Source organism: Rattus rattus, chromosome 10 (genome assembly GCF_011064425.1).
Source record: "Rattus rattus isolate New Zealand chromosome 10, Rrattus_CSIRO_v1, whole genome shotgun sequence".
Classification (NCBI taxonomy): domain Eukaryota; kingdom Metazoa; phylum Chordata; class Mammalia; order Rodentia; family Muridae; genus Rattus; species Rattus rattus.
This window is the reverse complement of record NC_046163.1, coordinates 30,898,408-30,926,407: the sequence shown is the minus strand read 5'-3', so window position 1 is coordinate 30,926,407 and position 28,000 is coordinate 30,898,408. Positions and strand designations below refer to the sequence as shown.

At 41.3% G+C, this 28,000-nt stretch overlaps 1 protein-coding gene across 1 annotated transcript; it reads left to right on the top strand.

The window, feature by feature from the left end:
- Positions 1-12: 12 nt before the first annotated feature.
- Rnf2 (ring finger protein 2) lies at positions 13-27,974 on the top strand. The gene is made up of 7 exons (XM_032914989.1): positions 13-220; positions 18,913-19,001; positions 20,880-21,040; positions 21,688-21,903; positions 24,440-24,712; positions 25,620-25,791; positions 26,012-27,974. Exons 2-7 carry the CDS (start codon positions 18,915-18,917, stop codon positions 26,111-26,113), a joined length of 1,011 nt encoding a protein of 336 aa, XP_032770880.1. The 5' UTR covers positions 13-220; positions 18,913-18,914; the 3' UTR covers positions 26,114-27,974.
- The last annotated feature ends 26 nt before the right edge of the window (positions 27,975-28,000 follow it).

Below are 28,000 nucleotides of genomic sequence, written 5' to 3'. Positions count from 1 at the left end.
CGCTCTCTCGCTCGCTCGCTCCTTCCCGCCCTCCCCGCAGCTCCGGCCGAGCCGGCTCCCCCCTCCCCAGTCTCTCATGAATATTGAGCGGCCCCTGTTGTATTTCCCGAGCTCCATTGCGGAAGCCGAGGCTCGCCATATTGTGCGGCGGCACCGGCGGTTGATCCTCGAGTCTCGCTCCGGCCGCGGCCAGCGCAGCCCCGGACTGGGGCAGGAGCCGGTGAGCCGGGCAGGCGGGATTGGCGACGTGTGAGAGGGCGGCGGGCTGTGGCAGGGGGGCGTCCAGGACGGGCTGCGGCCCGAGCGACGGCGGGGCTGGGGGTGTGTGTGTCCGCGGCCGCGAGGGGCCGTGAGGCGATGGCGCCGCCGCCCCCGGCCGCTTGCTCTGCCGCTCGCGGCCCGCCCGGGAGGGCTCATTGTTCGCGGCCCGTGAGCACCAGGCTGGCGAGGCGTCCGGAGCCCTTCCGGGGAAGTGCACCCGCTCCACCCTCGCCTCACAGCAGCCCGGGCCTCGAGGGCGGCTCCGGAGCCCTAGGCGAACTTACCCCTGGGCTTGCCCGCGGGGCCCGGAGGTCGGCGACGCGGGGGCGGGGAGGGGCGCCCGGGGCAGACAACCCTCCTCCCTTCGGGACCTGGCACCGGGGTGGGCTCCGGATCCCCTCACGGCCCCACATTCCTGGAGAGCCGCCGCCTGCCCCGGAGTATCTGTTGCTGCCTCCGCGAGCCACGGGCTCACCCTGGAGGCGGCGTTGGGGGAGGGGGCGGCTCCGTCTGTTCTGCTGGCTGCTTCGCGTTTTGACCCGGGGTGAATTTGCCGAAATCCCAGGTCCCCTCTCTGTCTGTCCGCTCCCCAGCCCCGGTCCTTGTTGTTAGAATTATTTCCCTGCTACAGAAATCGCCTTCCTACTCGCAGAGATACCGTTGTTGGTAAAAAAAAAAAAAAAAAAAAAATCGGTCTTGGAAACTTTGAGGTTCATTTTTATTATTTTGCCCACCTAAACAAATTACCGATTCACGTCCCCGAACCCCCGTTGGGTGTCTTTTTAAGAAGCTGTCGGAAGTTTGTATGCCTTGTGATGTTTTGTGGAAATGTCAGACTTTCTATGCGGTGTGTGAAAAAGCTTAGATAGGCATTTAAGTATTTGGTATGCGGTTATTTCTTGAATTAAGCAAAAAGGAGACATAATGTCAAATAATTTAAGCCGATATTTTAATTAAAAGGACCATAAGTCATGCATTAAAATTTTTTTTGATAGTTCCGCGAAGATCAACTGGAGTACCTATGGAATTAGTAGCTAATAATTTGTAATTGTTGGATATTTTAACAAGTCAGATGTCGGGTTTTGAGCTTTATTTTTATTAACTTTTGCCAGCGACCCATTCAGTATAGTCCAGGCAAGCTGACCTCATACTAAATTCTTAGTTTAAGGCAGTCGTCCTGTCTCAGCTTCTCCAGTGACAAGATTATAGACATTCAACACAACTGGCTTACCTTTTGTGTCTTAAATTGAACTTTTAACCTTTGATTTATAAAGAACTTAAATGGCAGCAATATTACTCCTGGAAATACCTCTTTGCCCTCTAACATTTCTACTTGCCACAACAGGTATCCTTTATTAAAGACTTGATGGTAACAACTAATCTACCATTTAGTAAAATAACTGGTAAATATGTAACATTCCCATTGCTAGGCATCACCCCAAATATGTCTTTTTACCTCTTCCAAGTTTACTTAAACGGACACCTGATATTAGTTACGAATGAAGACTAAGTTGGAGACTTTAGACACATAGCTCTAATTTCGCCTTTAGTAGCAGAGACAGGCCATCCTGGGCTACATGAAGAGCAGTGTGGGCTCTATGAGGCTGTCTCAAAGAAGCACAGACAACAATGCAAAATCCAAACCTCTAAATGGAGACTTTATGAAGGAGAGTCTTTGTATTTGGAAAATAAGATAGTAGTCCTCTAATATGCTGCACAGAAAGCTTAAAATTAGAACAAATAATATAACACACTACAGACGTTAGTGGGCTTTGCTGTTTGTTTTTGTTTTCTCTGTGGATCATTCAAGATAGTGCCCAGGGAGAGTACATAGAAATACAGGAATTTCATTAGTCTATTACCGATCTTAGTTTTCTGATGTCGGGTGTGCCCAACCTGGGCACATAGGTTCCAAGATTGGCTAGGAATAGGACCTAGCAAGTTTGTAGATGACAGTGTCTTGTCACACTGTCAAAAGGTTGAACACTCAGTTGGATGTGGTGGTACATGCCTTTAATCCCAGCACTTGAGAGGCAGAGGCAATCTCAGTTCTAGGCCAGCCTGGAACTATGTAGAGCCCCAGTCTCCCCCCACCCCCCACCCCCAAAGGTTAAACACTGGACCTGGATTCTGTGGGTCTTCAGTATTTCATATGTGGGTGTGTGGAGTGGAAGTATAGGTTGTGATTTCACACAGATACTTTGAATTTGTAATGAAACACATGGTGTTTAATTAGAAACTAGCTTTACTGTGTCAGGAGCTAGCTAGGTAGTGATCCCTGACTGGAGATGCTGAGAAGGTGGGTGGCCCATTACCGTTTTGGCCTGAGTAGAAAAACTCCAAAAGAGTTGGCCGTGCTCTCGATTCTTTTTTAAAGCTTTGTGGTGTCATTTGGCAGCTGAAGTGGACTTGTCTGGATGAGTCTGGTAGAGTGACCTGGAGCTGAGCTGCAGTGTGCTACCAGCGATTCCAGGAAAGGTGGCTACTGCTGTCACACGCTCCGAGATTGAATTGCTTCTGTGGAACTTTATTGACTCTAATAGCAAAAAGTTATTTTAAAAGGTAACTTCAGATTGAAATGTCTAGCGAGGGCATGCTAAGTAAAGTAAGGAGCCGATTTCAAAAGTCTTAAGAATTTCTGTCGTTGACTTTCAGCAGATGTGTTGCTTATTTGTAGAGCAGAGTTTATTTATTTGTTTGAGACAGGGTCTCACTATGTAGGCCTGGCTTGCCTGGAACTCCTAGAGATCCAGTTGCCTTTGCCTCCTGAGTTTTGGAAATAGGCTTGTGCCCAGCCTTCGTGGGATCATTTTTTTTTTTTTTTTAATGAAGAAGTTAGAATTCATAGTCAGTGGTGTGTTAATGTAGATTCTGTTGAGAGAGAGCATAGTTTAATGGTGGAGGCTGTGTTTAGTGTGCAGGGCCCTGGACTTAGTCCCCAGCATTGAAGACAGTCAGTTTGAAGTAACCAATGAGTTCAGGTCTGTGCTAGTGTTGTGACTGCAAAGACTGCAAAGATGGCGATTTCTTTCCTTGAACACTACATGGTTATGGGGGCATTTCTGGGCCAGTTTGAACAACAGCCAAAAGTGGAGAGCTTGGATCAGGAAAACAAGTTCAGTAGCTTCTATGCTTCATCTTAACAGAAACAAATGCCTGATGTCAAGTCAGCTTTTGTAAAATGGACTTTATAAAATAACCTCAAATTTTTTGAAGCTGCAAGATATCTCAGAAGAGAGCAGTCAGATTTACTTTAGGTCTAGAGGACTGGAGAGATGGAGCGCTTCCGTTTCAGTGATTCTCAGACCCACAAGGTGGCTCACATCGAGGTGTAGCACCAATCCTAGCAGATTTGGTGCCCTTTTCTGACTTCTGCTAACACTGCATGCATGTAGTACACAGACTGTTAAGCAGTGTACTGAGTCCCAGTAAAGAAAACAAACTTCAGGGCTAGACAGATGACTCAGGTTAAGACCATTTCAGAGGTCCAGAGTTTAGTTCCCAGTGACTACATGGTGGCTCACAACCATCTTCGGATGGGATCTGATGCCCTCTTTTGTCATGCAGGAGGCATACATGCAAATAGAGCACTCAAATACATAAGTAAATCTTTTAAAAATTTTAGTTAAGTACAACATTTTGTCGGTTTTTTTTTTTTTAAAGATTAAAATCTTAAGATCTCATTACAGGTGGTTGTGAGCCACCATGTGGTTGCTGGGAATTGAACTCCAGACCTGGAAGAATAGTCAGTGCTCTTAAGCACTGAGCCATCTCTCCAGCCCAAGAACAACATTTACTATTAGGAGGTTGGTTGGATGGGCATGAAGGCGAAAGGGAAATGTTGGCAGTGGTTCTGAGAAGAGGGCCCATGCGGCTGGTGCTGGATGGGGTAGAGTCAGCCCCTAGTTTATAGGACATGTCATGCTGGGTCTGGAAATACCCAAAGGAGCTTGCGGCTAGAGCCAGTTACTGACAGTTTCAACTAACAGCAACCCAGAAGAGCCATTTTCCTGTTTTCCAATCCCCATTTTACTACCTAACAAACCCTACTGACAGGAATCGTGAAGTACGGGTGAATGATTTTATTTTGCTGTCATAGACCATATTTTAGGAGGGTGGTGTTAGAGTTGAGACAGTGGTGCGTGGTAAAATACAATGCCTTAGTAGGAAACCATGCCCCTCCCCTTTCCAAAAGCAGTCGTCATCATCTGTGTGCCAGATCATTTTGCTAGGAATTAGAATTAAAAAAATACATTAAAGGCTCTGTCCTAAAGGAGTTCAGGTTAAGTGGGCATGACACAGACTACTGTACAGTGTGTGAAATGCAGTAACAGATGAGTGGTGTGGCTTGGGGGCCCAAAGGACATACATAGCAGACAACCAGCTGCTTGTCTGTTGAGCTAAGCTTAATGACTAGTATTACTTTTCTTAGGTTCTTATCAAAAGCCATCTTTATTTTCTGTCTCCATCAATTCCTATGAAAGCTGTTTTTATGAACTACCTCAATTTTGTCACATTATTAAGTATTTTTGTGCCACATTCATCCAAATTATAAAACCTCTTGTTTCCTTGTACTTTAAATTTAGTACTATGTATATAGATGTTTGTGCACTTTATGTTCTCCCTTCCAAGGTCATTCAAAAATAGTGTGAGACACTTCTGGATATAGCAGTTCACTTTAGTTAGTTGAAGTAGTCACAGCCCCAGCAAATGATAGAAAGCAGCCTTAGACTTCGGATTGGCTGTATTTCAGAACCAGTGGCTATTGGTTTTTTCAACATAACATTTTTATTGATTCTCTGGGAGTTTCCCATCATGCCCCTAGCTCATTCACTTCCCAGTCCTTCCAAGTCTGCTCCCCCTTGTCACCTCCCCCAAAGAAAGTGAAAATAAAAACGAGATTTTAAAAAAGTACAATTTGTGCTTCTATGTATTCACTGGAGTGTGATCAAACTCTCAGTGTTCTGCCCCTTAAGTAGGACTGAGTCCTTCCCTCCCACACCTCTGCCGGAAGCCTTCAATTCAGTTACACTTCTCTTCAGCTTTCAGTGGCTTCTGTCTAGGCTCTTACCTCTTTCTTAATTAATGCTATTTCTGGAAGAGAAAACAAATTCCTCATTTGTTTTGACATTTTAACATGAGCTCTCCTTTCTTCCCTTATTGTATTGATGCCTGTTACCAGTTAGCTATTGTGAAATGTATAGATCGTATAGAGTGCTTTGCTTTGACTTTCTGCCTGTTTCTTCCACCAGACACCATATTGATTTAGAATTCAGTTATTTACTTTTTAAAGAATATATGTCTTCATGCCAATAATTGCATTGAACTCTCATTATTTACACTGTTTTCTATGCAGAATTTAATACAGCATATGAGGGTTGTCTTGGAACTTAGCCAGATGGCTTCTAGAAGGCTAGTATCACAGAAGGTAGTATATGTAATAGGAGCTTCAGAGTTGGAGGTGAGAGACTTGATTTGTAGGACTAGGACTATATATAACTCTGGGGTAACGCTAGCCTCTTTTGCATGAGATGATGCCCTAGGCTCAGTCACCAGCCAGCTTTTACAAAAGATGCTGAGGGGAGAGAATTACTTGGTTTCTGGGTCTTCCTCCAATTACAAGCAGATCTTGGCTGATGTGAGTATGTTTGTGTTCATGTATCTGTATGCCCGCCCATTTGACCCAGTGGAAGATTTGTAAAGATAAGGCCTGACCTACCTAGTGAGATCCTGAGCCAAGAAACAGAGGTAGGAGGGAAAAAGCAGAGGATGTAAGTCATTTGCCAACTTTGTTCTGTCCCCTGCAGCAGTGCCACCAACACATGCCTAGTGGATTATACAGAGCTTTGCTTTAGTAGACATCACAAATGTATAAAAATATACTTGATATACACACATACACACTAATGGAGCTTCTTGCTTTAAAAGTTTTATTTCCACATCATTTTACCTTCATAAAATTTCTAATTTTTCCGGTGAGGTTAGTCTTTTATGTTGCTTCAGGTTTCTTATTAAATATTCCATTATTTATTAAGCTAAATTTATTAAATGAAGGCAAGGATAGTATTTACTTTAAGAGACTCTTGGAATTAAATGGGATTTTATAAAAAGCAGTAAGCATTGTAAATATTACCTATAACAATTGCCTGTAGCCCATGCTAGCTTCACAACTTTAAATCCCCTTGACTTGAACTTCTAAGGACATTAGTCCCTAGACTGAGATTATGGTCTTAAAGATATGACTTTTTTTATCAGTAAATTTTAATTATTAGCTGTTTTCCAAAGGGACTTTTTCCTCTTAGTTTTAAAATCGAAATATCTTTTAGATTACTCTGTTATTGTAGTTATTGGCTTTTTGAAACAGAGTTTTTCTGTGTAATCCTGGCTGTCCTGGAACTCACAATAGACTTGGCTGGTCAGAGGTTACCTGCTTCTGCCCCCCAAGGGCTGGGACTAAAGGTATGTTTTAGAAGTAAATTCAGGGGCTTTTCTACCGTTGTTGCTCCCAAATGGAGATAATGGTGACCTTACATTTATCATAAGCCTCATCACCATAGCTGAGCAGACTCTCCTACCCTAACCACACTCTGACCTGACTGGGAAGCCTGTTACCAGGACTTGACCAGTACTTGCCCTCTTAATCTTGTCCTGGCTGCTCCTGCCCATCTGTCCTCTCATGGGGAGAGATGCCCCTGCTCATGGCCAGTCCTCAGTGACAGTCTCCCTCACTCTGGTCCTCACTGGAGACCCTCACCTCCTCTCTTGCCTATCCGCTTTATTAACCAGTCTGAGGTTGTGGAAAACAATCTTTACCCAACTTTGAGACAGGAGATGCTTGTCAGTGTTAACATTCTGACTGCAACCAGGTCTCTGGGCACAGTGATCAGCATCTTAATACACAAAGCCATCCCCTAGTAGTGTGCATCACTATGCCTGGCTTAGGTTATTCTCTTATTCTCTTATTACAAGTATAATTTTCAGCAATCTATACCATCTCTAGAAACAGAACAGTCAGTATTTTTTCTTTCTTACATTTTTACTTGGTGGTCTGGATATCTCCTACCTACTGGTATTGCTACTCCTAGCTTATGCAGTTCTGGGGATTGAAGTCAGGGCTTTGTGTGTTTTCTGCGAGGACTCTACCAACTGAGCTTTATCTATATATCCCTATCCCCTTAATGCACATTCCTCTTCCCAAGAAATCCTAACTTCTGAATACCAGTTTTTCTTGCTATGACAACAGGGTATGCAAGACTGGGTCAATAACTTGCTTTGATTTTGAAGAGATAACAAAGTCTTACTGGCAAATGAAAACTAGGAGGTAAAGTATAAGGGTAAAGAATGGGACTTGTCAAAAGGATAGATATATGAAGTGAATTAAACAAAATTGGATGGTTCTGGTCAAACTAGGCAGAACTCCTCCAAACTGCACAGGGACAGAAAACCAAGAACCCTGTAAGGTCTGTAGCTCCAAGGATACCAAGTGAGGCAAATCTAAAGCTAGCTCAATGCTTTAAAAGTTAAGTGGAGACGAAGTGGGAATTATTCTCTTTAAGAGGAAAATGCAGGAAAGCCTTGGCTATGGCTTTATGCTCTGCACACCTGCCTTACTTAGCCCAGGTTGACCTTGAACACCATATGTAGCTAAGGCTACTCTTGAACTCCTGATCCTCCTGGTCAGCTACCTCCTTGCACTTGGATAACAGGGTGTGAGCTACTATGCCTGTCTTCTGTGCATAGATTGTGTTGTTTGCTGCTCTTTTGCTTGCTTTAGAAAGAAAAGTGGCAGGTAATGGTTGTGATAATTGTTGGGGTATTCAAACAAGTTGAAAGAAGTTAAAGGTAGATCATCTTAGCTCAGGAGAATGAGACAGATTCTGTTCCTCAGAGCATTAAAGAATGCTTTTGAGGCTACTTAATATAAATCTATAATAAGGGAACTGGACCTTCAGTTAAAGTGACTAGCCTCAGTTCACCCTAGAACTGAGAATCTGGGCTTCCATTAGCATGGAAAGCTTGTCCCCGCCCCTGTTTCAGTGACAGTGTTCCTGTTATCAGATTGTCTCCACCTTGTGGCAGCAGTGTTTTGTCTGCTTATAATACATCATTGGAGAAATGTCTGAATAAGTTCTTTGCCTGTTATTTTTAATAGAACTATTAATTTTATTCTAGCCGGAGTTCTTTAATGTATTCTAGATAGTAATCCCTTCCCAGATAACTTTACAAGTATTTTCTTACATTTCATAGGTTGCTTTGTCATTCTTCTTGATAGTGTTCTTGTCTGTACTTTTGATAGCTCATTCCACAGCATTGCAGAATCCAGTGTTGGAGATGTTTTTTGTGTATAGTAAGATTTGGGTCCAGCTTCATTGTCTGCATGCATGTGAATACCTGATTTTCTCAGTTTTTGTGGAAAAGATTCATCTCTCCCCTTCACATTTGAATAATCTTGACTCTGTGGCTATGAATGATTTCTCCAACTCACATCATTTTGAGTAATACAGCTTTGTGTTTAATTTTGGACATAGAAATTCTTTAACTTTTTCTTTTCTCAGTATTAATTTGATTATTCTAGGTCTCCTGATTCTGTTTGAATTTTGAGATGGGCTTTGGGATAACTTTCAGTTGTTTTAGATTTGTTATTTTATTTATTTATGTGTATGTTGTGAGCCTGAATGGAGGTGCCCTCTGAAGCTAGATGGTGTCAGATCCCTTGGACCAGTGGTACAGGTGGTTGTGATCTGCCTGGTGTAGGTTCTGGAAACTGGTCCTTCCTGAGCAGTCAGCACTCTCTGACCCTGAACCATCTTCCCAGGCCTGAGCTTTGTTGGTCGGGGGCAGGGGGCTGGAATCTTGAAAGATTGCATTGACTTAGTTTGAGTAGTATCATTTATAAAAATTTTTAACGTTTTTAGTCTGTAAATACATATTGCCTTTCCATTCATTTACTTTCTTCTAAGTTTTTGAGACGGGGTCTCACTCTGCCCCTCTGGCTTGGAACTTAATATGTAAGACCCAGTTGTCCTAGAACTCACAGGCCTCTCTGCCTCCTGAGTGCTGTGAGTGCTGGGATTAAAGGCACAGGCCATGGCAGGCTCTTAGCTTTCTGAAATGGGACTTTGCTGCTTAACCCCCGCTAGCCTAGAGCTTACTATCAGACTGGTCTTGAGCGTTACAGTCCTCTGTCTCTTGAGTAGCGTGGTTACAGGTGTGTGTTGCCACACTTGGCTTTACTTGTTTAAAAAGTTGTTTTGGATGTATAGAATTTTGTTAGTGTCACTAATCTATTCCCGAGTAATGCACCATTTAAAATTGGACAACAGGACCAAGAGATGGGTCATTGGGTAATTTTTGTTACTGTGTGAATATAATGTAACTGCATTAAAATGTTTCTGGTGTCCCTGTGTGATGTCGTGTAGTTTGTATGTGCCTTGTGTATGTGTTTTACTGCTGACTGGAATATAGGTTTGTGGTATACAGCTATTGCTTTTCTGTGCTTGTATGTGCGTGGCAAGTGCTCTAGGGCTGGGTGGGTTAGTGCCCGAGTGCATGTGTGAATATGTGGGTGCGTGCGTGGATGCTTACCCACTTAGGATTGTATTATTTCCCTTCTATGACATTCTTAGTCTGTTGAATTTCTAATCAACTGACTTTATTGGCTTAGTTTGTACAATTCAGTGGAATTTTCAGTTTTGTTCATATCAGATGATAGCATCTGAACAGAAGAATTACTTTCTGCTTTGGGTGCCTTTGTCTTTTTGTTTGTTTGTTATTGTCTACTTGCCTTAGAACATCTACTAATGTGTTTAGAATAGAAATGATAAAATACCATTTCCTGTTTTACTCTTTAACATCGGCACACCTATGCAGTCACAAGTTTGGGGCCCTTTACTAGTTCTCTAACTCATTTCCTATAATGGTATTTTTACACACACACACCCTTACCCTTTGTTTTAGTTCTGTTGTACCTAACTGGTTGTTACTAGTAATAGCGCTAATGCAGCCACATCTTGTCCTTGGATATTAGTGCCTGGGTGTTTTATTAGGATTCTTACCTTTCTTAAACTGTCCTTCATTTTTGCTGTCTCCTTGGTAAGTGTGGCTTCCCAAGCACTGGAGGGGCAGCAGTGCCTGTCTTCGAGGCTGTTCTTGCTTATTCCTTGTCCTGGCTTCTCTCTCCTCCAGTAAATTACTCAGTTACCCTTCTCCAAGGAGGAGTCCTTTCCTCTAGGGACCCTTGTCTGATTTTTTCCCCTTCCCCTATGTGACTATGTCTCTGCGCCCTCATAATGATTGTGTGAAAGCATGTGTTGGGGCTGTCCTGTCCATTAGCCAGTAAGTAGACTGTTGGAGGTTGCCATCTCCTGTCACAGTGAAAGCCTCTAGTAATGTCTACTCACTGTTTTTACTATGGATCTGCTAACTTAAGATCATTAGGCAAAGGGACAGGAAGAAAATAAGATTGCGGCTGAGATCACTAGGACTGACCACTGCAGGACCTTGATAACTGTATCCTGAAACCATAGAGACTGAGCCGTCAATAAAGTATTGTGTGTAGTGTAGGGTCAGCGTTAGAGGAGATGAGAGACAGTTGGCAGTATAGTAGGCTACTGTGTGCAGAGTCCTACTGCTATGTCTTTAAAGTATCTATTTTCCTTATAACAACTAACTTAAAAGAAAGGTAATAAAGATTTGGAAAGTCAATCTTAATAGTTTCTTCTCTGTGTTCTATAATACACAAAAGAAATATTCAATTCAATTAAAAATTAATGATACTCTTTAAAAAATACTAGCTAACACAGTAATTTTAGGTGCGTGTTCTAGATGTTTTGGGCAATACGCTTTCAGTTGAAAAGGAAGAGCACCGTCTCTGTGTCTTTGGGAGCTTATAGAGACTGGTGTCTGGTTTACAGGCACAGCTTTAGATTACAGTGCTGAAAGTGGTGTGTTTGAGGTGACAGGTTCTGCTGCAGGGTAGAGATGGCAGTTTGGGTTGTCTACTCTGAATTCCTTACTCTCCCTTGGTTTGAGTACATTTCTAAAAATCTTACTGTCTCTCTCCTGTAAGCAAGCATTGCTTTAATAAAGGAAGAAATTGTTTGTCCATTTACATGTTACATAATATAATGCAAGAGATGGGAGAATGGATTTGAAGTGACCTTTATTTTTGCTTTATTCAGAAAGGATACTAACTGTGAAATAAAAATGATGAATGTCTTGTTAAAAATAGAGCTAGCTGTTTTGTAGTGGCTTAAGTGAGCATATCTCAAAAATGAAGGAAAATAGGATAATGTGGAAATGATAATTCCTTGTATCTGTTTCATGGTACAAAACTAGAAAAGTAATATGCTGCATAGTTTTAAGTGCTATTTGTGGGGAATAAGTGCTATCATTGGTGTGTTACTTTTGACAGGTGTGATGGCTGAAAAAGTTGTCTCTAAATATATATACACATTACAGTCTCTGAAGGTATAAAATGTTATCTTACTAAGAAAGAGGGCCTTTGCGTGTGTAATTAAATTAATAATTTTGAAATGGAGAGATGATGCTGGATTACTCACGTGGGCCTGAAATGTCAGCACATTCTTAACATGTTCTTGTTAGAGTGGGCCACCAAGAGATTAGAAGAGGAGGCATTGAGACTACAGAAACCAAGATTGAATGGTGTGGCTGCACAGCAAGGAATGCATTTGTCAGAGTTGAAATAGGTAACAGGTACTTCCACAGAGCCAGCCCCTCCCCCTCCCACCATGTGCTCTATGATGGATGGATATGAATGTGGGTCAATACAAAACAAAGTCATAGATTGAAACAGATGAAAAGTTTAGAACTCAATTCTACAGTTCTCCAGTGTGAATCTTGTAGATAACATAAAATGGGGAAGAATAGCCCTGCTAACACCTTAGTCTGTAGAACTGAAGCAGAAGGCTTTCAGGCCTGTAAGAGAATAAATCATGTTATTTTGAAGCAATAGTAATGTCTTTGAAAGCTATAAAATGTAATATAGTGGTTATTCTTTAAAGTATAAATGAGCATTTGTAATACCTCATTTACCCGGATTCCTTCCATTGTAAAGGACGTGTGATTTATTGCTTTCTTATTAGGCTTTCTTTCAGATGTTGTAAATAGATTTCACAATTTATATAACGAAAGCATCTGGTAAAACATTCACAGACACAGAACTCTTGAGAAGTTGACTATAGTTTTTCTTGTTCATACTTTACTCGGTTTAGGAACTCTTGTGTCTGTGTTCTCAGGTCACCTCTTGCCTGCACATCTGCAATTTTATATCATTTCTTTGACCTTCGTTGTAAAAATAAGTACTTGAGGCTCTTACCTAAGAACTGAGTTCTCTTATTTACTCACCCAACAATGCCAGGGTCCCACTTCAGACTGGTTTCCTCAGAATTTGACTAAAAAGTGAAGGCCATCTGGGTTCTCTGCCTTTTTAGCCCGGTGTCATTCTGCTGGGCAGCAGTGTACTGAGCCTGTATTATCGTAATCTCAAAGATTGAGAACTGTGTGCTTCAGTTAGAAAGAGTCTCTGACATGAAATGTGAGCTGTAACTGTCTCTCATGCGTCTCTGTTCCCTTTAAGTGTCTAAGAATTACGTTTAGTATTAAACCGCACACTATAGAGGATGGGTAAGCCTGCCACGGCAGCTTTTGTTTGTTATGGAATATGTCTCCAATAAGCAGTCTCGAGTCAGCCCATCAGCTTTTCTTTTTAAACTTTATGGAGTCTCATAGAGCCCAGGCAAGCCTACAGTTTCCCGTGGAGCTCAAGGATGACCTTGTTCTGATCTTCTTCTTAGGGCTGGGGGTACTGGTGTGGGTCCACATGTTTGATTTATGTAGTGCTGGTTAATTGGGCCCTGGGTTTCATGCGTATTAAGCGTTTTTGCCAAGTGATCCATGTCCCAAGCCCCTCAGTGGTATTTTTTACAAGCCACAGGTCAAATCACCAAAGGTTTTATATAAAGTATCTTTTTTTTCCAAAAATAAATTACTCCTTTTGAAGGAGGTTTAATGTGAAGTCTTGGTGAGTTAGGAAAGGGTTACATGTCAGAGGGCAAAGATTTAATACTTAAAACTGAAATACATAGAACAGATTACATCTTTTAGTTGTAGTAATATGCTAGGCACTTCATATGAGCATCTCAGTAAACTTTGCTAATGACCCTGTAAGCTGTTTATCCCTGTAGATCCTTTTCCAAAGCTGTGGATGTGCCTATGACAGAATTCTTGAACACTTGCCTAGTTGTGAAAGACCCTAGGTTTAGGTTGCGTCCTTGATACCACTTAAAGAGGGTGTTTGTGCTTCAGGCATTAAGAAGTTCCTCTGTGACAGCCACACACTAGTAACTGTTAGGTCTGAGAGGTACAAAAGAAGGTACAGTGCCTTCTAGCTCTCACCTCTGCTGTCCTAGAAGCTCCCTGCCCTACTCTAGAGTAGTTTTTGTTTGGTACATTCACTTTTCATTATAAGATCTTGAGAACAAGTGTGTGGCCCTGCCAGGATGCTGGAGTATTAGGTCCTTGTTTTTTTCCTCAGAAATCCCTGGCTATGCAAAACATAAAAGCATTTCTGTTTATTATTAAATCTTTCTTTTTTATCTGAGCTTTTATCCATTTTGGTACTCAGTTTCTTCATTTCATAAAATATTTCCTAGATTTTTTTAAAAAAAAAAAACCTTAGGGATGTTTATATACAATTTCTAGAATAGTTAAGGTAATACCAATTGTGTTGCTTTGGTAACACCAATAATCCCAGTGTTTGTGGGGTTGTCAGGCTAAGAAACCCCCAGCCCTTATCACTAATTCCCAGTATGCTTGGCAGAGGTCCTCTGCTCTGTGTGATGTACAATCTCCCACCCATCCTACAGCAAATCGCTTGTGCCCTTACCTAATTCCTAGGTAAATTACTTCTGCTTATTCAGGTAATGCATTTCAGTGAAGTCAGAGAAGGGGAAGGGGGCATTTTGGTCAATGCCAATTTCTGGTTACAGTAGGAAAAGAATCCTGTCCCCACTATTTCCTGAGTATAAGGTTCTTTATTTTGCATTCAGCCTGTTTTCCAGTAATCAGTTGGGGTGTGATCTCTGGATATCCTGGGGGAAGAGTTGATGTCTAGTGTTGGTTGTCAACTTAGGTGGCCTTAGGAGATACTGCTGGGAGTTTTTATTTTTTTTAAAGACAGGATTTCCCTTTTCCTTGTGTAGCAGCCTTGGCTCTTCTGGAACTCCATCTGCCCTGTCTCCTCAGTACAGGGAGTAAAGGTGTGTTCCACCACTGACAGAGATGCTGTTTTAGTGAGCTGTTTATCAGCTGCTTCTTTGTGCTCTCACTAAACACTTGCAGATTTCACCTGAGTGATGCTGGTTCTTAATCACGGCTAACCAGCTTCATCAGTCGTCCCAGTCATCCCTTCTGTCCTTGACTCTAAAGCCAGAGCCACATGACCAAAGCTGCTCAGTTCTGCTGCTTGATGGGGCTAGAGCACATACACACACACACACACGCACACTCTGTTATATTATCACCAGTCCCCCCCCAACTCTTCACTGCTTAAGCTTGGCTGTCCTGGAACTTGTTCTGTGGAACTCAGAGATCTGCATGACTCTGTCTCCTGTAATGCTTCGCTTAAAGGTGTGGTCACCATGCCTGGATTTAAGCTTTTTCTTTCTTTTTTTTTTTTAAAAAAAACCATGCAAAATTTTTTAAAACCATGCAAATTGTTTATTTGTTTTGTTTTATGTATGTGAGTACACTGTTGCTGTCTTCAGACATACCAGAAGGACATCAGATCCCATTACAGATGGTTGTGAGCCACCATGTGGTTGCTGGATATTGAACTCAGGACCTCTGGAAAAGCAGTCAGTGCTCTTAACCAAGCACCGAGCCATTTCCTCTTGCCTAGGATTTTCTTGCCAAGTTTTTCTTCACCTAGAACCTACTCTGTTTAGAGATCTGCTTGCCTTTGCCTCCTGGGATTAAAGACTTGTTCTGCTGAGCCTGGGTCTAAACCTTGCTGGGTGGGATCTTGCCCCAAGTTCACCACTCCCTTAATTCAGTTTAATGTCCTTGAACACAGGATTCAGCTCCACAACCCCCCCCCCACTACCCCCGTGCCCCTTTAATATCTGAACCATATATTGTATATTTTTCCTTTCTCAGCTTGCTATTCTTGTTTAAAATGCTCTTCATGAGAATTAACCAGAGAACAAAGTCTATGATGGGCGTTTCTGAGACTTCCTTTCTCAATGCAATTAATCTTGAGTCTCTTCACCTTAGCCTCAGGCAGACTCTTTAGACAAGAGCAAAAGGTAGCCACATTTTTCACCAAAATATCACAAAACCAGTCCTAGGCCACTTACTGAAATTCCTCACTGAAACCTCTTGGGTCAGGTCTGTCTGCACAGTTTAAATCACTGACAGCAACAAAATCTCCCTATTTCCTTTGAAGATGGCTCATTGAGCCCCACTTAAAACATTCCATGGCTTTCCAAACTCCAAATCCCCAAATCTACATTCTTCCAAACAAAAACACGGTCAGGCCTATCATATTAATACCCCAGTTGCTGGTACCAACTTCTGTTGTACTTAGAGTTTTACTTCTGTGAACAGACACCATGACCAAGGCAACTCTTAACAAAGGATATCATTTAATTGGGGCTGGCTTTCAGGTTCAAAGGTTCAGTCCCTTAATATCAAGGTGGGAGGGTAATTTTGCTACTATTATGATTTGTAATGTAAATTTCTGTTTTCTTATAGTCTCAGAATGACTCCTGTGAAAGTTCTTAGACACGCCCCCCAAGGGGTTGCAACCCCACATGTTGACAACTACTGCCTTAGACCATGGTTACAAGTGGCCTCTGATTGCTTAGGGTACTCAACCATGAGGAAAAAATCATTGTCCTTGTTGGAGTATGGCACTACAGAGCCTCCCAAGGGAAAATCTTTCACATAAGCTTACAGTGTTTGCATCCTGGAGCCCGCATTGGGTACTATCTGGTCAGTTTCTAAGGTACTCCTATGGTTATCTTTTCTGTTATCAGCGCAGTGTGGCCTTTTTCATGGTATAATTTTAAACAACACCCCCACTTCACCTTTACAGGTCTTGCTGCATAGACCAGGCTGAATTTGAATTTGTCATTTGCCCTTCCCAGCCATTCCCAAGGGGACTTGGCCCCCAGTCTCACTGTCACTCTGGCTGGCTTGGAACTCTGAACTCAATCTGTAGTCTAAGCTGGAGAGATCCATCCACTTGCCTCTGCCCCCACATCCCCAGTGCTGGGATTAAAGGTGTGTGTCACCAGTGCCTGAAGTGATCTTTTTTTAAAATTAGTTTTGTGCTTATTCTCTGTTTTTTGCATGCATTTGTGTACACTTTGCCACTGTGTCAAGTTGTTGGAGTCCTCTTCACCGTGTGTCTCAGATTGACCTCTGGTTGTCAGGCCTGATGGCTAACTGAATCTTTTCCCTGCCTCTGAATTTGCAGTCCTTTCTGTGTACTGGGATTGCAGGATTGCAGAATTGCAGGATCCTGCCTGGCTCATGCACACCATCCTTGTCCACATCTTTATTTTCAGAGCAGATAAATCTTTTGCTCTACTTTGACTTCTGTCATTGTAAACTCAGCTAAAAAATAAAAATGGCCAGCAATAACAGATGCAGAATGGTGGTGTCTTGAAATTTTCCCTGCCACACTAGTTTGTCAGTGTAAAACTTTGCCTTTAATAGTTTAAACCCATAGACATTGTAGGCAGTGTTCTTTCAATGGAACGTGAGTGCTCTCTAATCTGAAACTTTGTGAGCTCTGCCTTTGCTCTCTGCATTCCTATGGGGGTGTTGAACATTGAGTTTATACAAAATTTACCCATGAAGTTCAAGTTATACTAGTGGAAACTTTTCCTAGCAAGCTTCTCTAATCTTTTCCAGAATTCTCCCACAAACCAATTCCAAGATGCTAACTAATCCTTTTTAACAGGCCTTATTACTGCAATGGCCCTGATTCCTTGGTACCGTTTTAGTTAGTTGTGTCACTGTGGCCTAAATGTCTGAGAAAATGAAGCAGAAGGATTACTCTGACTTAAGGTTACAGAAGAGTGTCATTCTGCCCTAGACATGGCAGAATAGCAGTGCATATCAGGCAGTTATGGACCAGAGGCATATCTTTAAAAAGCTTTTGTTCTTGGTTTCTTTTTCCTTTTGAGAGCTTCCATAATGCAGCTATTGGTTTTCTCCATTGTGTCCTGTGAATTTTCCTGCTTCCTTCATACCCCATGCTAAAAGAGAAGACTCTTTTCTTCTGCTTGCTTAATATAACCAGCTGTTGTGAAATGTTTAGTTCAGATATTTTATCTTTTAGTTTTTCTCGTTGTTGAGTTTTTCATGTCATTTGTGCATTATTCTCCTGAGTCTGATTAGCATGTTTCTATTATTTTTAATTTTCTGGTATTTAAGTCATGTGTCAGTTAAGCAGAGCCATTCACTGGTGATTTATCTTCCCTTTTTTGGAATGTTTCTCTGTGTAGTTTCTTGATGTTCTTTTATCATATTAAGATGCTGCCTTTCTCAGTCTTTACGGCTGACGCTCCTGCAAGAGAAGACTTGGGGGCCTCTCTGGTCTGTTCTAATCTTGCTTTGTTTGTCCTGGACAGCTGGAAGGGTATTTCAGATCCCTCAGCACTGAAGTGGGGCAAGACTAGGCATTTATTCCCCAGATATATTATATCACTGCTTCCTGCCTCAGAGAGAAGCTAAGGAACCGAGATTATTTTCATCCACTGTTTCTCTGCTGAGACAAAGAAGGGGGAATGTGTGTTTCTATTGAGTTGTCTTGAGAGTTCCTGCGCTGCCTGGTTCATGTTAGCATTTCAGAGACAGACTGGGCAGAAGCCCATCATTTGGTAAACCCCAGAAAGTTGAATTATTGGGGACATACACAGCATACTTCTTTTCCCTCCCCAGATAGAAGTTGGAAGCTAAGTTTCTCCTAATAGTGATCCTATATTGGTGATTATGACATGAAGCTGTCTAGAATTTTCCTAATGCCTTCCATGTGGCTGATTATTTTGCCCTGACCAGTGAAGCTAGAGTTTCTTATGTAGCTAATGGACTGCCCCAAAGGGCATCTGTCTGATACGATTCACCTCCTAATACATTGGAGTTTTAGGTTTTCTTTTTTAAACCTTCCCAGTGATGGATTCAGCCGAAACAAAGTAGGCAGACTGAAAAGAGAAAGAACATACTTCAAAGGAGGGTCTGTGGTGCAGAAAGGGAAGTAGGAAGATACATATATTTTAGGGGAGCTGTGAATATATTTTAGGGAGAGGGAATGAGCAGGAACCCAGGCAAGGTTCCTCTGGGTTAGGGATGTGGCATTTGGTTATTTATTTTTTTTCCTTAAAAATATTGAAAAGCACTGTGCTCCTTTTTGACAGAACCAATCCCTTCGTAGACTTAGGTAATGTCAGAGAAAAATCTTGCTCTTTCCCGAGTGTTCTCAGATGTTGAAGCCTGGAGGGTGTATTTTAAAGTATCGCTTTCTAAGGTATAATGTTTGGATACCAGTTTGGGGAATACATAGATTTAGAGCATAGCACTTCCTTTTCAAATACTAAAACTTCATCTTGTTTTTATTCCTAGAGATGTCTCAGGCTGTGCAGACAAATGGAACTCAACCATTAAGCAAAACATGGGAACTCAGTTTGTACGAATTACAACGAACACCTCAGGTAATACACAGACTGCTATATGGAAATAGGGAAATTAATTAAGGAAATAGGTCTATGTAAAGTAGGAAGACCTAAAGAGAACTTAGCAGTAATAATAAACTTACATAACAGCATCTGCATCATGTTTGACTGACATTTCACTGAACAAAGCTATATTTTCTGTTTAATTCCATAAAAGCATCTAATCCCCCCACCCTAGTCCTCCAACCCAGGGCTTTGCACTTGCACTCCATCACGGAACTAAATCCCCAACCCCAGCATCTACATAAGTTTTTGGGCTTTTTTTTTTTTTTTAAGATTTATTTATTTTATGCATGTGAGTACACTGTAGCTGTCTTCAGACACACCAGAAGAGGGCATCAAATCCCATTACAGATGGTTGTGAGCCACCATGTGGTTGCTGGGAATTGAACTTAGGACCTCTGGAAGAGCAGATGGTGCTCTTAACCACTAATCCATCTCTCCAGCTCTTGAGGTTTTTGTTTTGTTTTTTAAAGACAGCATCTAAGTTTTAATAGTTTAAAATATACCATTTAAAAATCACCTTTGAATCTCAAAAAGTAGTTCTACAGAAAGGTATTACAAACTCATAGGTCCATACCAGCCTCTGTTAGGCATCAGGGAAACAATACTGAATAAACCTAGTGTGACCTTACCTTGCAAAATATTTAGAGATCAAACAACTCAATATTCATAAGATGACATGTATGAGAAACTGAATGAAGGGAAAGCCTCCTTTGCAGTAACAAATACGGGGCCAGTGGGGCAGGGGCTGGGACGGACAAGCACTGTCATGAGAAGGTGGACTAGAACCGAGGGGTGGGGGGCTCGAGACAAGCATGCTCAGAGCTATTCGTTGTATGTTTTCCCTTGGATTGGACTTGCAAAGGTGCCAGCAGGAGTCTGAAAAGTAGGTGAACTATTGGGGATTATTAGTACTTTTTAAACTAGGTATGAGAACTAGGGGAGATGGATAAAATCTGATTTCATCCAAAGGCTTTCACGTTTAGAAATTGGGTAAGTAACCTTAGTTACTTAGAAGCATATATTTGATTTGCTTGACCACTTTTTTTTTTTTAAATAAAACTTCTCTTTAGAATTAGACTTTTTGAGGTTCAAAGGTGGTTTTTTAAATGATATATTTTAAACTATTAAAACTTAGTTGTTTAGATGGAATTAAACAATTTTGAGACAGTCTCATTTCCCAGGGTGTCCTCAGACTGACTTTGTTGCAGAGGACAACCTTGAACCTTTTGATCATCATGCCTCTGCCTCCCAAATGCTTACATTGCAGCTGTGTTCCTGCATTTCACTTCTATTTCTGTTATAAAATACCCTGACCAAAAGCTTATAATTCAGGTTGCAGTCCTTAGTAGTCCTGGTCATAGTGATTAGCTGTGTGACTTGATTTTATTAAATACTGTTTTCTTCCAAGATGTAGAGTTAGGAATGCTTCCATCTTGAAAATTAAAAACATTTTCTATAAGTTAAGTAACTCATGGTATTCCTCAAAATGTTTTATAATTCTGGGCTTGTAACACAATTAATAAAAGTGACTGTCTAGCATCCAAAAGTCATGGATCAGTTCCAGCACTACATAAACCAGGCAGGATAATTTCCTCTAACCCTCTCCTACCCTCTCCTACACCCCCTCCCCCTCCTTGCACAGAGACACCTTTTAGCATTAAGAGCGTTTAAGAAATGCAGGTTCAAGAGCCTGGAGAAATATTTTAGCTAGGACAAAATCGACTGTGTATTTAAGTTGGCTGTGAGCTGAACTTGGTGCAGACTTGGGTGATGTTCGTGTTTATGATCTTCAATACTTGGGTATGTTTGAGTTTGTCAATAATAAAAAGATTAAATATTACTCTTTTACAGGAGGCAATAACAGATGGCTTGGAAATTGTGGTCTCACCTAGAAGTCTACACAGTGAGTTAATGTGCCCAATTTGTTTGGATATGTTGAAGAACACCATGACCACAAAGGAGTGCTTACATCGGTTTTGTGCGGATTGCATTATCACGGCCCTTAGAAGTGGGTACGTTGGAGTGAGTTCTTACTGGAGCCATGTACTGTAGCACAGCAATGCTTTCTGGGGCTTGAGAAAGAAGTTGCCTATAAGTATTTGACAACTGGAACCCTTCCTAAAGAGTGTAGAGTCTAGGTGTCTAGGTTTTGATTATTAGAGGGTTCCCTTCTCTCTTTGTTTTAAGACAGGTTCTTTTTTTTTTTTTTTTTTTTTTTTTTTTTTTTTTTTTTTTTTGGAGCTGGGACCGAATCCCAGGGCCTTGGCGCTTACCAGGCAAGCGCGCTCTACCACTGAGCTAAATCCCCAACCCCGGCAGGTTCTTTCTTCCATTGTGCCCAGGCTAGTCTGGAACTCGCCGTGTGGTTCACACTTGCCTTGAGTTTCTATTGCAGTCTCCTTCAGCCTTCCAAGTGCTCAGCCGCCAAGCACTGCTCTCAGGCATCTGTCTCCCCATCCCTCCTCGCCCCTGCCCCAAGTGCTATCAGCTAAGTTTCAGAAGTCATGAATGACTTGTTTATTTGATTTTCAAGGAGAGTTTAGGTAACCATTTTACATTTTTGTGATAGTAAAAATAACTATAAATTAGATGTTTTTGTTTTTAGCACAACAATACTGTCATGTTTACATTTTCTTCTCTGTCTCTTTTTTTTTTTTAGCAACAAAGAATGCCCTACCTGTCGGAAAAAACTGGTTTCTAAAAGATCACTAAGGCCAGATCCAAATTTTGATGCACTCATCAGCAAGATTTATCCGAGCCGTGATGAGTATGAAGCTCATCAAGAGAGAGTATTAGCTAGGATCAACAAGCACAACAATCAGCAGGCTCTCAGCCACAGCATTGAGGAGGGGCTGAAGATACAGGCCATGAACAGGCACGTGGGGGCAGAGGTGGACTGACAATACGTATCAGATAATGGGCTCACTTTTTTCTAAGATGAAACTCAGTGACAAAATAGTTGTACATATTTCCAGAGTATTGCATTTAAATACTAGAATCTTGGGCTTTCGAGATCACTGAATCCCCATGGAAGCAGAGAACCAACTTGTAAAAGTTATCCTTTGACTTGTATACGTGTGCCCGCACTCAGACATACATCACACACATGCATACACGTACCAATATAGATGAGTAAAAAACAATCCTCTGTGCGTCTTCTGCATAGAATAAATACAAGTGGAGTGTTACCAGCCTTATTACTTGTCCAGCTTTCAGTATACTAGCTGGTCTACAGATGGTGCCATCTAACTTCAGGCCTTACCTACCACCCGTGCATATCTAAGCTAGACTGCTGAATTCTAGACTGAATTTATTTCCTCTTCAATAGTTCAGAGAGTCTTCTTTATATTTGAGACAATGTCTCACTATGTAGCCTTGGCTTACCTCAGACTTGCTCTGTAAGCCAGGCTAGTTTTGAATACACAGGGATTGCCTTGCTCCTCCTGACCTCTGAATGTTGGGACTAAAGGTGTGTATAGCTGGCCTCTCTTGGATAGTTAAAATGTGTTTCAGAAGTAGTATATCAGTGTGAAGACTTTATCAGAACCAGGCTTACTGCTGCTATTCTATTTTCCTGCTTTTATCTCCCAGTCTAGTCAGTTTTCAGGGATAATTTTCCAAATAAGAGATGCTAGTAAAAGGCCCATTGGTTTAAATGGCTGTAGATCAATAGCAGACTCAATAGCAGGAGATCTCGAAAAGGTTTTTATCTCAGGGCTTCAGTCTCATAACAGAGGAAGTAGTTGGAGCCTTCACATACATTTTTAATTCTAAGTGATATTGAAGTCCAGTGGTCAAAACCCCCTGTGCTGTAATTTAAAGATGAGTCCCATTTGTGAATGACAACTGTATTTCTGAAAGTGAGGCACAGTGCTAAGTGTCGAGTACACTTCTTAGAGGCCAGCACAATCCTGAGTTGTAAGGACATAATAGTGGTTTGTGTCGGTCTCATGAGGATGCAGGTATCCTTGGGAAGTGCTTCTGTAGATAGTCTCTGGTTTTCTCTGACCCGCGTATGAAGATTAGAGGACAGCTTGTGGGCACCGGTTCAGGTAGATCCTGGGAATGGAACCCAGATTGTGAGGTGACCATAAGCACCCTTATCTGCTGCCATCTGAGTGGCCTGGTCTGTGTGACAGGCTCATGGCTGGGAAAGCACACTGTAGCTTCTGTGCTGCTCCTCAGCTTAGCTCTGTCTCAGATGATGCTCCTGTAATGCAGTCCTTTTACCTTCTTGAGCCTGTCGTTATCTTAGCACTCCATTCCTAGCCCTCCTGCCTACTCTGCCTCCACTGCATGTACATTCTGATGTGTGTGTCCCCAGCTTTGGGGTCTAGATTCCACTTGGACTTTTTCAAATGCTTCCATATAGATGTTTTACGTGCTTTGGCTAAGAATTTATTCGTCCCCCTTCCCATCTCTGTTCTTTCATGAGGTAGGATCTGATCATATAGTCCTGTCTGTCTAGAACTCACCGGATAGTATAGGCTGGCTTTAAGTGTGTATTTATTGCTCTTCATATACTAATTGTAAAATATTGCCCAGGACAGGCATCCTGTTTAGATGCGACTTCCTGTCTCTGAACATCATTCTTTAAATGCTGCCATTATAGCATGTCACGTTAGCTTTGCTTTGGCTCCACATGGTTCGTTGTTGCATTGAATTAGTCTTTTGGTTTTTCCTTCATGTGGGCTTTTCTATGTTTTAAAACTATAGTAAACATCTAACAAAGTATGTTAACTATGTAAATAGTAATAGAGTTTATTTAGCTTATTTAATAGTTCCAGAATTTTTTTTTTTCATTTTGTAAAACAGGAACTCCTATCTGTTATGTAGTGGTGTTGTGCTCACTCTGCCTGGCTCCTAACTTACCTGCTAGTTGATGCCTCATAGATGTGAGATCACATAATATTCTTCTAGTCTTTATTTGTTGAATAATAATTACTGACTGAATACTTTTTTAGCTTTACTTTTGAGACTGTAACCCTGGCTATCCTGGAACTTGCTCTTGTAGATCAGGCTTGCCTTTATCTTGCAGGAGTTGGCTGTTTCTGGCTCCTGAGGAGCCGTCTAGATCTCTGAGGGTCATGAGGGAAATGATGACAATGTATTTCACCAAATTTGCTCATCAAATTTTCTCTCTTGTACTTTTTTTTTTTTTTTTTTAAATTTTAGAATTCTAAAGTTCGGGGCTGGAGAGATGGGTCAGTGGTTAAGAGCACTGGTGTGTAACTCTGTGTGTAACTCTATTCTCAGGGAATCCAGCACTGTCTTCTGGTCTCTGCAGGCACTACACACATGTGTGCTACAAACACAAACACCCATACACATACAATTAAAATAACAGTTAAACAAGCCCGAAGCCCTAAAGATCACAATGTAAGCTTTATTCCTTCCCCCATCTTAACTAGATTACAGCGAGGCAAAAAGCAGCAGATTGAAAATGGCAGCGGAGCAGAAGATAATGGCGACAGTTCCCATTGCAGTAATGCGTCCACACACAGCAATCAGGAAGCCGGCCCCAGTAACAAACGGACCAAGACCTCGGATGACTCTGGGCTTGAACTCGACAACAACAATGCAGCAGTGGCAATCGATCCAGTGATGGATGGTGCCAGTGAGATTGAGTTGGTATTCAGGCCCCACCCAACTCTTATGGAGAAGGACGACAGCGCACAGACCAGGTCAGTGTGGGAGCTGTTCCAGATCTCCTGGTTTCACAAGGTTACTATAACAGAACGGCTTGTGTGGGAAGTGAATTCATTATGTGCCATCCTAGTTTAGAGTCCAATCTGAGTATACTCCTGCCTGGATTGCTTGTTTGCTTCTCCCTCCCACCCTCCCTCTTTGTATTCTTCACAAAGGAACAAATCTCATAGGCGATGAAAAACTTAATCCAGAAGATGCTCTGACTTGCATACTTGGCCAGGGTGAGCTAGTGCCTGCCAGCGAGTGCAGCTAAGCATCACACACTTGTTGAATGAGGAATTGAGTAGTCTCCTTGCTTACAAAAAATCCCAGTCGGTACTTTTTTTTTTTTTTTTTTTTTTTTTTGGTTCTTTTTTCAGAGCTGGGGACCGAACCCAGGGCCTGCGCTTCCTAGGCAAGCGCTCTACCACTGAGCTAAATCCCCAACCCCGGTACTTTTTCAAAGTCAGAAATGTTAATTCCTCTTCCTCCTCCTCTTCCTTTTTTTTTTTTTTTTGCTTTGCTTTTCAAGACTGGTTTCTCTGTGAGGCTCTGGCTGTCATGGAACTCACTCTATAGACCAGGTTGGCATTGAACTCAGAGATCCACTGCCTCTGTCTCTCCAGTACAGGGATTAAAGGCATGAGCCACCATGCCCAGCAGAAATGTTAATTCTTAAGACAAACAATTTACTCTTATTAATATTCTTTTTGCAGCCAACAAATGTTAGTAATTAAGGTTGGAAGGTTTGCTTGGTTTTGTTTGTTTTTTAAGTACATTGTGTGTTGGTTTGATTTTTGTTGCAATAATTGGAACATATATGTTTTACATAGCTTTTTGGCTCCATGATTTAGGAACTTTAATATACTCTACAAATTAAATGTTTGATGTTTTATTTTTTAGATACATAAAGACTTCAGGCAATGCCACTGTTGATCACTTATCCAAGTACCTGGCTGTGAGGTTAGCTTTAGAAGAGCTTCGAAGCAAAGGAGAGTCAAACCAGATGAACCTGGATACAGCCAGTGAGAAGCAGTACACCATTTACATAGCTACAGCCAGTGGCCAGTTCACTGTGAGTATTTGTCAGTGACTGCTGAGCGGCTTGACCAGGTGGTGTGGTGGGGTCTGTCAGGAGCAGGAACCCTGAGGCCCTCAGAAAAGCAGCCATTAAGGACTTGGTGCTGCCCTTTGTTCTGCTCTGCACAGGATCCTGTGGCCTTCTGTGTATCGTTTAGTCTGTTACTGAGCACCATGCATTTTCATAATCTTGCCCCTCTCTCTCTTTGTTTTAGGTTTTAAATGGCTCGTTTTCTTTGGAATTGGTCAGTGAGAAGTACTGGAAAGTGAACAAGCCCATGGAACTTTATTATGCACCCACCAAGGAGCACAAATGAGCCTTTAAAAAATCAATTCCGAGACTGGACTTTTTATAGTCTGTTCCTTTAATATTAAAGATGTACCATCGTTACTTTTATGGACAGATCTGGGATATGTTCAGTTTTCTTTCTGAGCCAGACTTGTTTACACTATTAGATTAATGTCTCCTTAATTTAAAGACAATACTTTTTGGAAGGGACTCTAGTTATTCAGGACTCCCCACTCTCTTAACCGTATATCTAAGTTATATGCTTATAGAAAATAAACGTGGTTCCTTTAGGGAGGACTCCTCGACCTAGGAGGTTTTCACAGTTCTGTTTTCTTTGTTTTTTTTCCTTCCAGTTTTTGATCTTTTAAGACAGGGTCTCATTTTAAAGCCCTGGCTAGCCTGGAACTTACTGAGTAGCACAGGCTGGCCTTGACTGTGGAGTCATACTCCTGCCCAAGTACTGGGATTCTACCTGGCTTACAGTTCAGTTGGCCATCAGCCATCTTCCCCCTTTCAAAAGGTTTTAGCTTAAAGAATGTTAGACAATATGTATTCTGACTTTTTTCCCTTGGAGTCTTGTATATTTATAGTTTTCTATACAAACTGTAGTATCTTCATGAAGACCAAGGCTCAAATTTACTGTGCTTAAAACAATTCTCATAGGATTATTATTTTCATGGTATTTTCTTACATAGTATCTCATTTAAAAGGAAGTTCTTTATGAACTTGGTGTCCATTGTCATGCAATGTTTTGTTTTTGTCATGTGTTTTCACTGTAAGTTTAGAATTTCTGGTCATTGGGGAAGAGTTGAACAAAGTTCTTTGAGAATATGGTTCATTTACAGATTTCACTGAAGAAAGAAAAGTTTTAAGTTGGTGAAAATATATGTATTCCTCTGTACATTTGAGAGTTCTTTTTTTCTGTATTTTACTGTTCCTTTATGTGTATTTGATGCTTTTCTCTATTAAAGTACCAGATTATGGAGCATTTTGCACGTTAGCCTTGATGAAAAGTACAAGGTCTGTTCAAAGCTTCCCTCACTTTTCTTATTAATTCAAGAATAACATGACACAGAGTTAAAAATGGAAAAGAAAGGCTTTGTTTGAAGAGTTCTTTACATTTTGAGCTGCCATGTGTTTATAAAGTTAGTGCTCTGCTGATTACACTCTGTAGAAGCAGGGTAATGGAGTGTGAACATTGCGTTGACATATAATGAGACAATTCTGTAGAAGAATGTCAGCCAGTTGGGTAGCCATTCACGTATCCTTAGTTTTGTATTGAGAAAGTGTTGATAGTCTGGGAACCACAGTCCTGATGCTACATATGTCTCCAAGTTTATATTCTCACAGTATTTACAACGACACGTTTGCATTGGAAATTTAACCCAGAGGGGTTTTGATAGAAGGAAGAGACTTCCAATACCATTGTAACTAAAGTGTCAGTCATTTTAACTATTTCTCTGTCCATTTAGACAGATTGGGGCCAGCTTCATGCTTTAATCTTGAGCCAACTATGAAAACTTAAAGGCTTACTCAATTTTTTACCATTTTATTGAAAATATTTGAAATCTGTTTTTACAATTTTTTGGGTAATCTGTGCCATAAGATTTGAAAACCACCAAAAATTATACAAACTTTTATATCCAGTTCCTTTTCTGGGGTAACGTTAAGTTGTATAGATTATTAATGCATGTTTGCTGAATATAACTCTTTGTTTTGTGATGTGATTGCTTAGATTTTATTGGTGACATTAGATTAGTAGTTGTATTAAATAATTAAATTCTTGTGGTTATTAATTGAAATTTTATCTAAGCAGAAAGTTATTTGTGACTATACATATGTTTTTATCTGTCTATGGGAGTACATAAACTTTACATCGTTTAGTTGAAGTTATTAGATGTGTACTCCTTTGCCA

Bases quoted from the DNA above. Each gene is read 5' to 3' on its own strand.
- Rnf2 (XM_032914989.1), top strand. From the start codon at position 18,915: ATGTCTCAGGCTGTGCAGACAAATGGAACTCAACCATTAAGCAAAACA. The intron at 19,002-20,879 runs GTAATACACAGA...ACTCTTTTACAG, and splicing joins AATTACAACGAACACCTCAG to GAGGCAATAACAGATGGCTT. The intron at 21,904-24,439 runs GCACGTGGGGGC...CATCTTAACTAG, and splicing joins AAGATACAGGCCATGAACAG to ATTACAGCGAGGCAAAAAGC.